This window comes from Girardinichthys multiradiatus, chromosome 14 (genome assembly GCF_021462225.1).
Source record: "Girardinichthys multiradiatus isolate DD_20200921_A chromosome 14, DD_fGirMul_XY1, whole genome shotgun sequence".
Classification (NCBI taxonomy): Eukaryota; Metazoa; Chordata; class Actinopteri; order Cyprinodontiformes; family Goodeidae; genus Girardinichthys; species Girardinichthys multiradiatus.
Window position 1 is genome coordinate 27669791 of NC_061807.1, and position 18930 is coordinate 27688720.

Genomic DNA, 18930 nt, shown 5'->3' on the forward strand with positions numbered 1-18930 from the left:
ACCCAATCGAGATGGTTTGGGGTGAGCTGGACCGCAGAGTGAAGGAAAAAGGGCCAACAAGTGCTAAGCATCTCTGGGAACTCCTTCAAGACTGTTGGAAAACCATTTCAGGTGACTACCTCTTGAAGCTCATCAACAGAATACCAAGAGTGTGTGGAGCAGTAATCAAAGCAAAAGGTGGCTACTTTGAAGAACCTAGAATATAAGACATATTTTCAGTTGTTTCACACTTTTTTGTTCAGTATATAATTCCACATGTGTTAATTCATAGTTTTGATGCCTTCAGTGTGAAGCTACAATATTTATAGTCGTGAAAATAAAGAAAACTCTTTGAATGAGAAGGTGTGTCCAAACTTTTGGTCTGTACTGTATATACACACACACACAGTACTGGGCAAACATTTTACCCAATACTGTGTGTATATAAATGTGTATGGTGTGAATAAATGCTTTAAACAAAGAATGCTTTCAGTAATTTAAATGATGATTGTTTATTTTTTTTTATTTACTAAATGCTAAGTGAGCGAACTCAAACATACAGCCAAAGTCATTAAGAACTATCTTCGACATAAAGAAGAACAAGAATTACTGAAAGTGATGGTGTGGCCCCACTGAGCCCTGATCTCAACATCAGTGAGTGTGTCTGGGATTACACGAAGAGACAGAAGGATGTGAGAAAGCCAACATCCGCAGAAGATCTGTGGTTAGTTCTCCAAGATTTTTGGAACAACCTACCAGCCCGGATCCTTCAAAAACTGTGTGCAAGTCTACCTAGAAGAACTGGTGCTGTTTTGAAGACATAGGGTGGTCACACCAAATATTGATTTGATTTAGATTCCTCTTTTTTCCTTCACTGCATTTTGTTGATTGATGAAAATAAATGATTAACACTTCCATTTTTGAAAGCATTCTTTGTTTACAGCATTTTTAAACACCTGCCTAAAACTTTTGCAGAGTACTGTATATATATATATATATATATATATATATATATATATATATACATATATATATATATATATATATATATATATATATACATATATATATATATATATATATATATTGTTAAAAAAACAAGAGTGAATTTAAAAAAAACGAAAAAAAAGAGGAAGTAATCTTTATCTTGATAAAGCTGAACATGCTTGGAAGTAATATTGAAATAGTGCACCATATAATCATTGGCTCCTTTGCTACTTATTTCATATATCACAAGTAAAATTAAAAGCTGACCATTTTTAGCCAACTGACAAACTTTGAGCTGTGTCATTTACTTATTTATCAGGAGATATTTTCAACGTTACGACTTTATTTTAATTAGAAATATAATAATTTTTAAGTTGCTAAAATATTTATTTAATATAAATATAAAGGGCTTAAAATGTTATCAATTTTATTATTCTCATTATTATCCTTAATGAATTTTCTGGATAAAGCTCAGTGTGCATATAAAAAGATCATTGCTGGGAACAAGTAAGCCACATTTAGCTCATATCATACCTGGCTCCTTAGTTACTTAAACCATATTTTACAGTTTTTTATTTATTTATTTATCGTCTGTGTGATATGTCACACTTTAACCTTTCATTGAAATCAGAAATAAAAATATAGTTTTAATTTTAAATCCTGTTTATTGACAGAGTGTTAAACACGATGCGGCTTTGCCTTGTTACTACGGCTGCGCCAATGCTCCGGCATGCACATCTCAACGTGCTCCCATCATGACATCATCTGGGCCCCGCCCCTAACACACCCTCATTAACCCCACACACTTGGCCAATGGGAGGTTACTGAGACGCTGTAAACAGAGCAGATGTAGGACACTGCATGTCTGACAAATACCATTAATACGACGCTCTGGTAAATAAACATTCAGTATCATATTAATCTGTCAATAGCTTTGTGTAAAGATAACTAAGTATTATAAAGGTACTTAGAATTTAGCTTTGACAGAAAAACAACGCAAAGCTTTGCGCTCCTTAAAATCCTCCTGAAGGGAGAAATGCCATTCTGTTGTTTGCTAAGTGCAAGTCTGCACGTAGCTTCTTCCAGGTGCTTGCTGGAGGCCTGTCTGTGCATATGCGTTTGTGCTGTTGTAAATGTGCCATATTTGCCACTTATCAGTCCAAATAAAAAAGCTCAAAATTTATTAATAGTACAGTAATTACACATTTTATCTAAGTTTTTTTTTGTTATTATTATTTTCTAAAACAATGCCAAATAATGCATTTTGGTGAATTTGATAAAACAGTTTTTAATGTTCCTTTTGAATTACAAACAAAGACAAAGTGGCAGTCAAAGGTTTTATCACCTTTCACATTACTGTAGGTTCCTGCAAATTGTGCCAAAAAACAAATAGCATTTTCATAGAGGAATATGAGCCACATGAACCAAAGATGTGTCTACAGATGGGGACAAACGTGTTAATACCGAATAAATCTGAGAAAAAAGTTGATCAATAATTTGTGGCAGCACCTTCAGCAGCAACCACAGCCAAAATCCACTCTCAGTGCCTCACAATTACCATTAGGTAGTGTGGCACACTCTTCCTATTCTCAACCTGTCTTAAATCAACCGTTTTCAATATAAATGCTCCGATTTGAACTATGTAATCAGGCATTTTCATGGATGATCTGAGTTCATGGAGGGCCCTTAATAAATAGTCAGATGTTTTCTTGCTGTTGTTTTTCCTCTGGCATTCTGGTGTACGTTTGCTGTACATGCTGGCTCATTAGGTTTTAATCTTGTTGGTTAGTGCATGTTGCTCCAGGGTGGCTTCAAAACAAAACCCAGCCCTCTCCTTGTTTCAGAGACGGTATGGCACCCTTTTCTTCAATTCAAATTCAAATTTCAAAAAGACCTTATTAATCACATTTTTTTTATATGCTCCTGTTTCTCTTAAAATCTACAATCATCTCCTTTGTTTTATTCACGTTCAAGATGAGATGATTGTTTTCACACCATGCCACAAAGTGGTCCACCAGCTCCTTGTACTCAGCTTGTCTGATCCACCCCACGACTGCGGAATCATCCGAGTATTTCTGCAGATGACAGGAGTCTGTCTAGTACTGGAAGTCTGAGAGCGAAAAGGAATGGTGAGAGTACAGTCCCCTGTGGTACTCCAGTGCTGTTGACTACTATTACTAGTGATTAAACACACAATCCTTCAGTCTCACAAACTGTGGTCTGTTTGTCAGGTAGTCTTTGATCCCGGAGTTTGTTGAGGCAGGTTCTGTCATTCTGAGTATTCAGTTTCATTTAGTGTTGAGGCTTGTTGTGTTAAATGTCCTGGAGAAATCAAAGAACATGATCCTCACAGTGCTGCTGGCTTTGTCCAGATGACAGTGGGTTTGTTGAAGCAGGTGTATGATGGCATCTTCAACTCCAACTCCACAGCAATTAGCAAACTGAAGGGGGTCCTGATAGTTTATTGTTTGCTTACTCAGGTGGGCCAACAGGAGTCTCTCTAGGACCTTCATGATGTGGGATGTCAGGGCAACAGGTCTATAGTCACTGTGGACTGATGGCTGAGTTTTCTTTGGCACCGTAACAAGACGTGAGGTCTTCCACAAGACTGGAACCTTCTTCTGGGCCAGGCTAATTTTAAAGAGGTTTTGCAGAATCCCACAGAGCTGCTCTGCACAGGCCTTCAGGACTCTAAGGGAGACACCATCTGGACCTGCAGTCTTATTCCGGTTCAGTCTTTCCAGTTGTCTCTTCACCTGACTTCTTGGGACACACTGGTGGAAGGGAGTGGCAAAGGGAGCATCAGCATCTTCTGATTTGATTGAAGGCAAACATGTAGAAGCAGAAGGGTCCGTGGCTGAGGTGGAAGATAAAACATTTGAGGAGGTGACAGGAAAACTGAGGTTCAAAGGAGGGTGTGATGTCTGTTTTGCTGTGAGCAGGAAAGGAGGATGCTGAGCTTGTTCCTGAACTGAACCTATTGAAGAATGTGTTCAGTTCATTGGCTCTGTCCAGACATCCATTGGTCTGATCTTCCTTCTGCTTGAAGCCTGTGATCCTCTTCATCCCTGACCACACATCTCAGATATTGTTTTGCTGGAGCTTTCTCTCCAGCTTCTTCTCGTACACCTCCTTGCTGTCTCTTATCTTGACTTTATATGTGAGAGCTCCAACTTTTTCTTCCAATGTTGATGCCCCTTGCCAGACAGTTTTAGTTTTACATCATCTGTTCTAAAAATGTTCTCCCTGAACCTCTGGTGAGTATCAACATGTACTATAGTAATTTTATCTGCTGTGTTTTTCTAACAGTAGTGGAGCTCAGCTGGGTCATGTTACATTGTGCCAATTATTGTTCACAATGTGACAGAAGGTGTGATCAAAAACAACCACACTATCCTTCTAACCAACCGGGAGTTGCATTTCCTCTTGAGTCCACATGGTATGAGGCTATCTGCAGTCCAAAGCACATTGTAGTATGAGTTTGCTCCCTCCTCTTGTAGATGGTGACGACCGTCAATACATTTCTGAACCAAACACTCTGTTTTATAGTGGTATTATTTTGTGTGATTCAGGGGAAATGAAAGTGCGTCTGAACAGCTCATTATATGGGTCATCAGCTGATTTAGGATGGTATTAACTACAGCGCCCTTCCTGCGTGTAATTCCGAAAGCTGACATGATGTCTTTTTTTCTTTTGTTTTAGGCTTTAGGCATGATTAATGATTTGTAAATAGTTAAATTGTATTTCGGTATGACCCGCTCCAGCTATTGTGGTCCTTAATATTATTGTAATCGCTCCTGAGTTTTATTAATGTTTTCCTGCATTACCTCTATGAAAACCTTGTCATTCTCCTGGTCCCATGGCCAATCAATAAACAGCAGTCTGTTCACATGACAAATAGCCCCTACTTAGCCCCAATCATATCTGTTAAAGAACAGGGACGAACAAAGTAGGTACTGGTACAGAAAAACAGCAATGGAAACGTTCGTAAAGCGGGCCAAGTGGAGTGGATCCGACCTAAATAGGGCCAGGGGAAAAAGGACATTAGCTACTTTTTAGGACCCCAGGCCAGCAGGGAACTCCCAAGAACCTAGGCATCTCTTCGCAGAATATAGATCATAAAGGTTTTAAGTTTTCTTGATGTACAAAAAACATTTGTCAACTTTTAAAAGTGCTACATTCCAATACTAAATATATGAACAATAAATCTGAGGGTTTGAAATACCGCAGAATTTGACATTTGAATTTATTTGAAATTTTATAAAACGGACAGATTTGCTAGTTGTAGGCATGCAGAGAAAAATCGTCTTGGTCTGTTAAGGATGTTATTGGTAATAATTTAAGGCTACTAGTTTAATTATTAGACATTATGTCATTGACACACAAAGATACCAAACTACCCTGTAGCATATTTGTTCCATTGAAATAAACTGAATAACCAATGAAAAGCTTTAAAGCACCTGTGATGCTAATTCAGGTTAAACACTTAGTTTAAAACATGATAATAATGTAAGGGGTATTTCCCTTTCCCATACTATTTTAGCATACCATGCTAAAATAGTATGGGTAAATTTGGAGTAGCCACTAACAAATTTGCCCATACTATTTTAGCATATCTCTGCAAAATAACCCCCAAATCACTACTATAGTAGTAGTTTATTCTATCACATACTAAAGGAAACCAGGTATACATTAGACAAGTGCTTTTAAATTGATCACTTGTCAGCGGAAATGAAGCATTGTTTCAGGGAACTGCAAGTGCCGACCTAACTGGTCCACATCTGTAATGTGTGCCCAATAGAGGGCAGCATTGCAACAGATTTCATTTACAGGAGGAAAAATACTTCATTGAATTAGATACTCAATGTGAAACAACAACTAAAACCTTATTTTAAACAGGGAATTTTGATATCATAGCAAATCAACCAAGTCTGAATTCAATTTGACCCCCTGGCCCTTAACCTTTTTAGTGTGTTTCTAAGGGTTAAAATCAAGGAATCTGGATGTCCCAGTCTTGTTTGTGACGTAGAAGGAGGGTAAATGGGTTACACTTACTGGCCCTTTAAAGAGCACACTCAAACACAGTATCAGTTACAAATGAAAAATACAGCCACAAATGTAATTAAGTTCTTCAATTAAATATGATTGTAGTCATAGTTAACCTTTCTTAAAATGCTCAGAAACCAACACTGTACACCAAAATCTGTTTAAGGTTTCATCATAAAGGTTTGGCATGTTGATATCACTGCTATTTTTGAAAAAAAAAATACAAAAAACTTTAATTCTCTAAAGTGTTTTCAGATGTAATATTTAAATTCACTGACATCGATTTTACAGCCACAGGGCAGGATATTTAACATAAGGATTGGGTTAATTGGTAACAACAGGAAAACTGATCAGTCTAACTTGAACACAGTAGAGGTGCCTGTTTATTCCCATGAACACACTCCGATGCAGGCAGGTTCTGTCATTCTGAGTATTCAGTTTCATTTAGTGTTTAAAGATGTGCAGCCTGACGGCAAAGCTGTCGTTTCCTTGTGACTTCGCTAAAGGTCAGCTGCTAATCAGTTAGAGCGAAAAGAAAACAGGTGCTCATTGGGGTGAGGCTTTTTGGCAGCAGCAGGGCTTCAATGAACAAAATTATTCAGCAGTAATTATCTGTGAACTTAGTGCACTTAGAATGGTTGGCTGTGATAGCAGTGACAGAGTACGGTTTTGTTCAGTCTCTGTCTTCTAGACTGCTATTCTGTGTATTTTTTAAATTACAAGCCATGTAATAATAATTCACTGTTATTTAAATAACCTCATTGACTCAACATTTACAAATAGTTTCATCCACACCCCTCAACCATTAAAGCAACAACAGAATTAAACAGCAGCCCATATCTGACTTGTTGGACATTATGCCGTCTTGCCTCCAGAATGACTCATGTGGGTTTATCCGCGAGCTGTTTGTTCCTCTGCCTGTACAGAAACACAAACAAGAACAGAGTGAGATGTTGTGTTTGAAGTGCTCACTCTCCCAGTCACTGACTGTACACACACCCTACACATATATTGGTGTATCCTTGGTGAAGGTGTGTAAAAAGCCTCAAAATATATTCATATTTTATCGCAGTGGCATAATCTTGCATTGGAAAGTACTGGAAAATCCAACCTGCGGTTAAGATGTGACTGACAGGTCGATTTCTCTAGCCACTCTTCAAAATGGCAAAGACACCATCTTGAGCCAGGAAATAGCTAAATGTTCTTTGTGTAAAGGAATGAATCCAACAGTTGTGTCAAATATTGGTTGGGTTTACTGGTATTTCACAATTATGTGCTGAATATTTCTATTTACATGTTACATGAAGAAATTCCAGCAGGATACAATGCTGAAATCTGAGGTGATGGATGGCGTTATTTAGCTGTTATTAGCTCCATGCATCATACTTGACATCGCGTGTCATCGTAACAGTAATGTTAAATGTTATGGGACAAATCCAATTTACACAATGCACTCTTCTGTTAAGTTGTATCCAGACTGAGCTCTTTAAGATATAAACAGAATTTCCCATGAAAAGCCATTAAATTTGTCATACCTAAGAATAGTAGTAACATGTAAGCAAGCACTCAATTGAAAGGTGGCCCGCTTTTTATGTTGTTTTTGCAACATTTTACATGTTTACATTGACAACCACATTTTTAAATATGGCTTCAGTTTCCATCCATCCTTCCTTTTCATATACCTGCTTCTTCCGTATTTCCGTACTGTTATTCTCAAATTGTCAGGCTCAGGCTAATGAGGGGATAAACCCTCTCAACAGCTGTGACAACTGGAAAACTGCTGTGCTTGGGTATTTTTCGGTTAGTCTAAGAATGACAACAATTAGCTGTGGATGCTATCATGCTAACATGGTAATGTGTTCAATAAGTCTGTTAATGACAATAATTAGCTGTGGATATTTGCAAGTTAACATCCTAATGTGTTCTTGTTTTCAATGAATCTTAAAATCAAAATAATGAGCTATGGATGTTACCATGCTAACATGTTCTGATTTTTAGAAAGTTTGAAAATCATAATAGTTAGCTGTGGATGTTAGCATGATAACATGGTAATGGTTTCAGATTTTTTTATTTAGTCTGTTAATGACAGTAATTAGCTGTGGATATTTGCAAGTTAACATTCTACTTGTGAAAGTTAGCATGCTAAGGCTTATATTAGCATGCTTCAAAACATGCAGTTCATTATAGTTTGTTTTGACCAATGTAGTTTATAATATCTGTACAGGAGTACTTTGTGTTGCATGATTAATTTCTAGTGTACTTCCAGTGCAAAGGTTTGTTAAAGAGACACAGAAAAAAGATCATTTTTCTTCTTGACCTTGCCTACACTTTTAACCTCTGTTTAAGGGCAAATGAAAAGATATTCATAAACGCCCAGTATTTGGAGGATACTGGATCATGCAGAATGATTACACTTTTAGAAACTACAACAAAATGGTTGACTCAGTCTAAGGTGGGCTTTATAATGAATAAGTTTGTGCTTGTTTTTTTTTCGATGTTTATACAATTTTGTGACAAAAATGAAAACCAAAACATTTGTGGCTCTAGAGTTTGTTCTGTTTAGCAGGACAACAAACAGCTTTTTGTATTAGGAATGGTGGGGTCCTGATTCAACCACAGCTCTTTCAGGTGGGTAACCAACAAATTGCTGACAGGGATGACAAAAAGGGAGAACAGATGGAGAGTGCAGTGTCAGATCTCTAATTAAAAGTGTGAAACATACGGAGGCAATGAAATTAGAGATTATAGTGACAGCCAGCAGAATTGAATGTAACTTATGTTACATGCATTTTGATGGATGTAAATTAAGTCTCTTTAGTAGGATTATAGATGAGAAAAAGGATGAGGAAAAACGAGAGAGATTTATTATAAGGTTTCAAGACTTTTTAAGATGAATTGTAAATTTACCTATTTAGGATTAGCATGAGGAAGGAAGTGTGGGCTTTTCCTGCACTTTAAAGTCAATTTGAGCATCAAGAAGATCAGAGAATGTGGATGTCTATGTCCATTTTTCAAAGGCCGTCAACACATCATCAGATCGCTTTGTCTTTTGGCCTTATCTGACCAGAGCACTATCTTTCACATATTTGCTGTGTCTCCTACATAGCAATCTACAAATGGAACCTCTTATGGCTTCTTTTAACAATGGTTTTCTTCTTACCACTGATGTGTGGGGTGTGCGACTCATATCCCCTCTTAATACACCCTCCTCCTGAGCTGTGAACCTCCGCAGCTCCTCCAGAGTTACCATTGGGCTTCTTGGCAGCTTCTCTGATTAATGCCCTCCTTGTCTGGCCTGTTAGTGTAGGTGGTTAATATTGGAACATTTGCATTGAACAATGAGATATTCAAAGCTTTAAAAATTGTTTTATAACATAATCCTGCTTGTTCTTACAGCTATGTTCATGTTAGATTTGGTATTTTCTCAAAAACCTGTTTTAAACCATTTTACATGTTTGTTTTTTTTAATAAGTATAATAAAATTATAAAGAAATTTCTTATATGTGGGATTCAAGCTCCAGGTGAAAGTAAGTTATACTAATAAGTCACGAGAGTCATCAGTATGAGTTATAGACATTTAAAATGTTTTTAAAATGTTTTTACATTTTAGTGGACGAGAAAGTTAAAAACCAAATTAGACTTTAAAAAATAAATGCAAAAGCTAAAATAAATAAACTCACATTCGTTTTTGAGAGTGCCTCTTGGGCAACTAAAAGGTATCAAGACCGGATAATGGAGTAGGGGTGGAATTTAAAATGAAAAAATAAACAACAATAATTAACAGAAGAAAGCTCATATGTACATGTTCTGTTTCTTCTCTCTCCAACCATTGTAACATACAAGTGGCCAATTAGACAAATTAGGCGATGGCATCATTTAGCAACTTCTAGATTTTTTGAACAGCCAGTAGTTACTTTCTCTCCTAAAGAGTTGATACCACTGCGTCTGAGTTTCCTATGGAAGCTCATTGCATTCTCATAATTACAAGATAAAATGTCATATTTACGAGATCTCGTAATTATGAGAAAAGATCTCGTAATTATGACATTGCAGTTCCGATTCGGGAAACAGTTTGAGTGCAATTCCACCTAATTTTCATTACCTTGAGCATCTTTAATCTGGTCCAACTCAAAAACTACACTATTTAAACACTTCAAACCTGGACTAGATTGGTCAACACTAATAAAAGAATCTTATAAACACAATTTGGGATTTGTAAAAACTTCATTTGAATTGTCAAAGTTGTTGTGTTTCCTAGTACTCATGGAACTGATGTTTTCCCCACCTGGGGCTCAATGAAAGCCGCCATTTTCCTGGATTTGAACGAAGACGCAGGTGGCAGGGGGTGAACCCTCTCGCTCTGTCCGCTGTTCTCTGTTGGAGGCGGATTGAGTTTAAACAGGGCGTGTCCTCTCACTGCCGAGCAGGAAACATGATGGTGTCTGTAAATGGTTCTTTAGGTTGATTTTGACCACTGTTTGGCTCCAAGAAGACATCCAATCTTCACATCCCTGCCAACCAGCCCACCATCCTGACGACGCACAGCCTCGGTTCTCTCCTTTAATGGCTAATTTTACCACAGCTCAAAGTAAGTTTACGAGCTTTTCCCGCCACCTGTGTGGATGAAACGCAGTCTAATGCTGTGGCATTCGGTAGTATTTGACGTTTTATTTCTCTTAAACGTTTTTGAAATGATACGTTTTGTGTATTTCTAGGCCTGGATGTTGACGTGTCAGCATATTTTGCTAGAAAACTGGCGTGTAGTAAAGTTGAACGAATGTCAGTCATATTTAGAGAGGAAACCACAGCATCTGGCTCACATTGGGTTGATTATTATATATCTTAAAAGCATGGTTTAGAACATTTCCTATCAAAATAAAAAATAAAAATTTTTTTTTTGGCCAGTCTAACATTTTTTGATGTTAATATAGCACTTCAATTTCATTACCTCAACTGTAACCGGCTACTAGTGTTAGTTTGCAGTGACACTCCTCTGCTCTATGTTGTTCATTTCCCCTCATTATAAACTAGTAGGTTCTTATTTAGATAAACTAACAATATTTAAATGATTTAGTAGCTTGGATAGTCTGTCTCTGCTCAGCTTTTGGTAGATGTGCGGTTATTCATTCAGCAAATATTCCAAACAATAACAGGATCTAGACTATGATCCAATAAGCTGTGCTGCTTTTTGTTATCCAAGAATTGTAACTGAATATCTCTGTTCTTCTCTGTTGGACGCAAACTTTATTTTGTCTTTCAACACCTTATTGTCCAGGGAAGGCCAGCTGAATTTATTGGCTCCCCTGGTAAAGATGCATAAAGCAAAATTTAAGGTAATAAATCTTCCGTTAAATAAGTAGAATTTCAGTACACTCATTGAGTGGGAACACAAATCCCTAGTGAAATCACTGGGGATTTCACTGGGGCATTATTATACAGGTCCTTCTCAAAATATTAGCATATTGTGATAAAGTTAATTATTTTCCATAATGTCATGATGAAAATTTAACATTCATATATTTTAGATTCATTGCACACTAACTAAAATATTTCAGGTCTTTTATTGTCTTAATACGGATGATTTTGGCATACAGCTCATGAAAACCCAAAATTCCTATCTCACAAAATTAGCATATTTCATCCGACCAAAAAAAGAAAAGTGTTTTTAATACAAAAAACGTCAACCTTCAAATAATCATGTACAGTTATGCACTCAATACTTGGTCGGGAATCCTTTGGCAGAAATGACTGCTTCAATGCGGCGTGGCATGGAGGCAATCAGCCTGTGGCACTGCTGAGGTCTTATGGAGGCCCAGGATGCTTCGATAGCGGCCTTTAGCTCATCCAGAGTGTTGGGTCTTGAGTCTCTCAACGTTCTCTTCACAATATCCCACAGATTCTCTATGGGGTTCAGGTCAGGAGAGTTGGCAGGCCAATTGAGCACAGTGATACCATGGTCAGTAAACCATTTACTAGTGGTTTTGGCACTGTGAGCAGGTGCCAGGTTGTGCTGAAAAATGAAATCTTCATCTCCATAAAGCTTTTCAGCAGATGGAAGCATGAAGTGCTCCAAAATCTCCTGATAGCTAGCTGCATTGACCCTGCCCTTGATAAAACACAGTGGACCAACACCAGCAGCTGACACGGCACCCCAGACCATCACTGACTGTGGGTACTTGACACTGGACTTCTGGCATTTTGGCATTTCCTTCTCCCCAGTCTTCCTCCAGACTCTGGCACCTTGATTTCTGAATGACATCCAGAATTTGCTTTCATCTGAAAAAAGTACTTTGGACCACTGAGCAACAGTCCAGGGCTGCTTCTCTGTAGCCCAGGTCAGGCACTTCTGCCGCTGTTTCTGGTTCAAAAGTGGCTTGACCTGGGGAATGCGGCACCTGTAGCCCATTTCCCGCACACGCCTGTGCACGGTGGCTCTGGATGTTTCTACTCCAGACTCAGTCCACTGCTTCTGCAGGTCCCCCAAGGTCTGGAATCGGCCCTTCTCCACAATCTTCCTCAGGGTCCGGTCACCTCTTCTCGTTGTGCAGCGTTTTCTGCCACACTTTTTCCTTCCCACAGACTTCCCACTGAGATGCCTTGATACAGCACTCTGGGAACAGTCTATTCATTCAGAAATGTCCTTCTGTGTCTTACCCTCTTGCTTGAGGATGTCAATAGTGGCCTTCTGGACAGCAGTCATGTCGGCAGTCTTACCCATGATTGGGGTTTTGAGTGATGAACCAGGCTGGGAGTTTTAAAGGCCTCAGGAATCTTTTGCAGGTGTTTAGAGTTAACCCGTTGATTCAGATGATTAGGTTCATAGCTCGTTTAGAGACCCTTTTAATGATATGCTAATTTTGTGAGATAGGAATTTTGGGTTTTCATGAGCTGTATGCCAAAATCATCCGTATTAAGACAATAAAAGACCTGAAATATTTCAGTTAGTGTGCAATGAATCTAAAATATATGAATGTTAAATAGAGACAGCTCTACACGCAAACGCATTTTTTCCTGTTTGCAGGGCAACCACAACAAATAGGCTGGTTGGTTGTTTCAGAAAGGTCCCCAGAACTCCCTTAAAGCCAGGCATTATTATTTAACTCATCTAACATGATGCAAAATTAACCCTTGTGTATTTTGTGGGGAATGACTGTTATTTTTGTTTTGTGTTACGTTTTTAATTAGGTCAATCTTTGTTGCAGTAACTACGCCTTTTGCAATTTCCTCTTTGTTGAGACGCAGGAAACCACATTGGGATGGAGTTTTAAAAAAAATCTCTTTTCAGTGCTGACCTCGAAGTGTGCGTGGTTATACTCAAGCCAAAGGGATTTGTTTCCAAAAAGAATGAATCTTTAGTTTATGGCATTTTTTCTATATATATTTCTGACTTTACAGTAACCTTCACCAAGTTCATACTGGTTCAACTCATTGTGACAAATATAAAAGGCATTACATGTGGTAAATTAATGGAAATGCTTAGTGAAAGGCATAATAAGACAACGAGAGAGTGTTATGATAAGATTGTAGATAAAGAGCCATGAAAAAGTATTCATACTAAACTTACAATTCACATTACAGCATCAAACATGGTTGTGGCAGCATCATGTGTGGGGATGCCTTTCTTCTGCAGGCCCAGGAAAGCTGGTTGAAGTTGATGGAGAAGATGGGTGGGGCTAAGTACAGTGTAACACTGGAGGAAAACTTGTTGGAGGGTGCAAACCACTTGAAACATCAAACCAGAGTTGCAATGTAATGGTTTAGATCAAACCATATATATGCGTTGGAATGTCAAAGTCCAGATCTGAATCTATTAAGAGTTTGCGGTAAGATTTGAAAATTGATGTTCAGGTGCTCGCCATCCAATCTGACTGAGCTTGATCTATTTTGCATAGAAAATTAGTAAATATTTCAATCTCTAGATGCAGAAAGCCGGTTGACACGTTTCCCAAAAGACATGCAGCTGAGAAAAATAACTGCTACAAAATATAGTCATGCAAATGCTTATTTGAATATTGTTTGTAATAGTCAGTCATTTTCTACCGCTTATTCCATAGTGGGTCGCGGGGGAGCTGGTGCCTATCTCCAGCAGTCTATGGGCGAGAGGCAGGGTACACCCTGGACAGGTCGCCAGTCCATCGCAGGGCAACACACATACAACCATGCACATACTCATTCATACACCTAAGGGAAATTTAGAGTTACCAATTAACCTAACAGGCACGTCTTTGGACTGTGGGAGGAAGCCGGAGTACCCGGTGAGAACCCACGCATGCACGGGGAGAACATGCAAACTCCATGCAGAAAGACCCCATGCCGGGAATCGAACCCAGGACCTTCTTGCTGCAAGGCAACAGTGCTACCAACTGCGCCACCGTGCAGCCATTTTTATTTTTTGTAATACAAATGGCATAATAATGCCAACACTATTCTTACACTCTGGATGGTGTGTTCAGGTGCAATGTTAGTTTTGCACCACATAAGGTTTTTTTTTTTATTGCTAAAAAAAAATTGAAAACAATTATTTTTCTTTTATTTCACACTTATGTACTACTTTGTGTGGGTCTGTCAAATAAAACACATTGAGGTCTGTGGATGTAAAACGAGAAAATGTGAAAAAGCCTAAGAGATATAAATACTTTTCCAAAGCACTATAGATAGCTATGAAGTGGGAGGGATGGGCTCATAGCTTGACACTTGACACTACTGAAGAAGTAGTAAACACAATAACTTGAGTCACACATTACTGAGTACAACAAAGAGGTTAATGTCTTGGAGCCTCTCTTTTTCTTAAATTATAATCCCAAGCTGCCAAGAGTAGAGACATGACTGGAAAATTTGCAGTGAGAAATTCCCAGAAAAAAAAAACAAAGTATGATATTTATTGTTTTGTTATGTAACCATCAACAAACACCCAACCTCGAGAATGGAGACGTGTTTTCTGTCAGAAGCAAAGAAACTCTGGGCTGAAAAGGATTTCAAATCTGTGTTGATTTTATTCAGGACATGTTTAAACATGCTCTCACGTGAAAAAAAACCAAACTTATTTGTTGGATTGAAGTAACCTTCAGGCTACAGATAATTTCACACACAGCTGAAGGAAATGGAACTAGGGGGACAGTATTTCAGACTTATCTACCTCAGACTCTGCTCCAGACTGTCATGATGGACAGAAATGCTTCTTCTCATCTACAATTAAAGTTGGGATTACTTTTTATATCTGTAGATGTTGGTGGCATTTTTTTATTCACTTTAGTAAGAAACTATGGAATTAAAAACAGTGGAATTAAAAACAGTGTAGATATAGTTAACGTTAGCAGCTGCATCTGCTACTTCTCCTTTGTTTGTCCAGGAGAGAGATTAGATTAAACAGAAAGATAGTGTATCATCTATAAAGAGAGAACTTCAAATTATTGGCAGCAATAGCTCAGCTGATGGCCCCTTCCAAGAACGTGATACAGGTAAACGCAGAAACACAGGTCCATATGTAGCTATATGGAAATTAATGAACAGTGCATAGAGTTAATGGCAGCAATTACTTCAGATGATGATGATCTATTAGAATAATTGTAGAGTAGTAGGAGAAAGTTGTAGAGTAAGTTAAGGTGGACAGAATGTCCACACATAAGCCTAAGCTTTTAGAGACATACACTATATTACCAAAAGTATTTCTGTCTGCTTTTACATTCAATTCAATTCAAAAATACTTTGTTAATCCCAAAGGGAAATTAAATGTTGTTGTAGCTCATATTATGAAGGTTTCCTCAAAGAGCCGTTGTAGATGCTGATGGCTGTGGGCAGGAAGGATCTCCTGTAGCGCTCTGTCTTACAGCCGATCTGAAGAAGCCTCTGATTGAAGACACTGTTGTTGTAGGACAGTCTCATGAAGGGGATGCTCAGGGTTCTCCATAATATTCTTCATTTTATGAAGAATCCGTCTTTCCACAATGATCTCCAGAGGTTCCAAAGGAGTCCTCAGAACAGAGCCAGCCTTCTTTATCAGCTTGTTGAGCTTTTTTAAGTCCCTGGCTCTGATGCTGCTTCCCCAGCAGATGATGGCAGAAGAGATCACACTTTCCACAACAGACTTATAGAAGATATGCAGCATCTTGCTGCAAACACCAAAGGACCTAAGCTTCCTCAAGAAGAACAGTCTGCTCTGTCACTTCTTGTAGATGGCTTCACAGTTGCATCTCCACTCTAGTCTGTTGTCCAGGTGAACACCGAGGTATTTATACTCCTCCACCACCTCCACTTCTTCTCCCATGATAGAAATAGTGTTTGACTTATTCCTGTTTCTCTTAAAATCTACAATCATCTCCTTTGTTTTAGTCACGTTCAAAATGAGATGATTGTTTCCACAACATGCCACAAAGCGGTCCACCACCTTCCTGTACTCAGCTTCTTGTCCATCTCTGATCCACCCCACGACTGCAGAATCATCCGAGTATTTCTGCAGATGACAGGAGTCTGTCTTGTACTGGAAGTCTGAGGTGTACAGAGTGAAGAGGAATGGTGAGAGTACAGTCCCCTGTGGTGCTCCTGCGCTGCTGACTACCTGGTTAGACACATAACCTTTCGGTCTCACAAACTGTGGTCTGTTTGTCAGGTAGTCTTTGATCCAGGAGATTGTTGAGGCCTCCACCTGAGTCTTCTGGAGTTTCTGGCAAAGCAAATCAGGTTGGATTGTATTAAATGCACTGGAGAAATCAAAGAACATGATCCTCACAGTGCTGCTGGCTTTGTCCAGATGACAGTGGGTTTGTTGTAGCAGATGTATGATGGCATCTTCAACTCAAACTCCACAGCGATAAGCAAACTGAAGGGGGTCCTGATGGTTTACTGTTTTCTTACTCAAGTGGGCCAACAGGAGTCTCTCTAGGACCTTCATGAAGTGGGATGTCAGGGCAACAGGTCTATAGTCATTGAGGACTGATGGGTGAGTTTTCTTTGGTACCGGAACAAGACAGGAGGTCTTCCACAACACCGGAACCTTCTTCTAGGCCAGGCTAAGGTTGAAGAGGTGCTGCAGAATCCCACAGAGCTGCTCTGCACAGGCCTTCAGGACTCTAGGGCTGACATGATCTGGACTTGCAGCCTTATTCCGATTCAGTCTCTCTAGTTGCATCTTCACTTGACTTCTTGAGACACACAGGTGGAAGGGGGAAGGAAAGGAAGCATCAGCATCTTCTGATATGGTTGAAGGCAAACATGTAGAAGCAGAAGGGTCTAGGGCTGAGGTGGAAGATAAAAAATTTGAGGTGTTACTGGACAGTTGTGGGTCCTGTGGGTCAAAGGAGGGTGGAATGTCTGTTTGGCTGTGAGCAGGAGAGGAGGGTACAAAGCTTGTTTCTGAATTGAACCTATTGAAGAATGTGTTCAGTTCATTGGCTCTGTCCAGACCTTCATTGGTCCGATCATCCCTCTGCCTGAAGCCTGTGATCCTCTTCAATCCTCTTCATCCCTGTCCACACATCTCTGATATTGTTTTGCTGGAGCTTTCTCTCCAGCTTCTTCTCGTACACCTCCTTGCTGTCTCTTATCTTGACTTTAAGTTGCTTTTGTAAACTCCTCAATCTTTTTTTCTTGTTAAGCAGGTCCTTCAGGTCACTGGTGATCCAAGGTTTGTTATTGGGGAAGCATCTCACGGTTCTGGTGGGGATGATGTTATCCACACAGAAGTTTATATAGTCGGTTACACACTCAGTCATGGCATTGATGTCCTCTCCATGTGGCTGGCACAGTGCGTCCCAGTCTGTAGCCTCAAAGCAACCTTGCAGGGCTTCTTCAGCTTCCTGTGACCATTTTCTCACAGTCCTCTTTATTACAGGTTGCCTCTGAACGAGGGGCTTATATTTCGAGCAGAGAAAAACAAGATTGTGATCTGATTTTCCTAGACGATGTCTTGCTGTAGAGATGTATGAGTAATTGACATTTGCATAAAACAAATCCAATGTTTTGTTTTCTCTGGTAGAGCAGCTGACAAAGTGTTGAAACGTTGGAAGTGTAGCAGAGAGTGAAGCATGGTTAAAATCACCAGAAACTGCTACAAAAGCATTGGGGTTTTGTGTCTGTAGCTTAGCAACAACTGAGCTGATGGCATCACATGCAGTGTTGGCAACAGCGGAAGGTGGAACATAAACTGTTGCCAAAATAACACTGGTGAACTCTCTGGGTAAATAATATGGACGAAAACTTACTGCCAACAGTTCAATATCTGGACTGCAAAGACGACACTTCACAGTTACATGTCCTGGATTATACCATCTGTTGTTTACAAGTACTGCCAGTCCACCTCCTTTACATTTGCCGCTCCTCTTTAAATCTCTGTCTGCTCGTATGGTTAAAAAGCCTGGCAGAGAGACGCTGGAGTCGGGGATATGATCCTGCAGCCATGTCTCAGTAAAACACATAATACTGCATGCCCGGTACTCTGGCTGGGTCCTTTTGTAGGGCTCGGAGTTCATCCAACTTGTTTCCCAACGATCTCACGTTGCCCATCATAATCGACGGAAGAGATGGTTTGAACTTCCTCCTTCTCTCTCTTCTCTTAGCTCCTGCTCTGCATCCACGGCGTCTCCATTTCAACTCATCAGGGATTTGGGGTTGTAGTATTATTTGAGCTTTTGAGATATTAATCAGCTGCTCCCGGTTGTACGAAACAACCCCGTTGCCATGGCAATGCATCATAACAAATGTCCAAAAATAGAAAGTATTAGGAAAAATCCTCCAAGCTGCACGGCATCTGACACCGGAGAGGACAGTTGTCCAAAAAAAAAAAAAAAAAAATCAACTGTATCCACCACAAGAAGAATAGTTCCCAAAAAAGAATAAATCAGAATCAAAAGTAAGTTTAGGAGTGTGTTCATAGTTGGATGAGAAAACCAGAACTGCAGCCTCCGTTCTAATTCATCCCAAATG

At 39.2% G+C, this 18930-nt stretch overlaps 1 protein-coding gene across 3 annotated transcripts in view; it reads left to right on the plus strand.

Annotated features, from left to right (window-relative positions):
* The first annotated feature begins 10419 nt into the window (after positions 1-10419).
* rell1 (RELT like 1) overlaps positions 10420-18930 on the plus strand; it is a 37754-nt gene continuing 29243 nt past the window's right edge. For all 3 annotated transcript variants that reach the window (XR_007041243.1, XR_007041244.1, XM_047385093.1), the window contains exon 1: positions 10420-10600. Coding sequence is in view for 1 of the 3 variants with exons in the window: in XM_047385093.1 (XP_047241049.1) it covers positions 10576-10600 (25 nt within the window). In the remaining 2 variants the exon portion in view is untranslated. The remainder of the gene's footprint in view (positions 10601-18930) is intronic.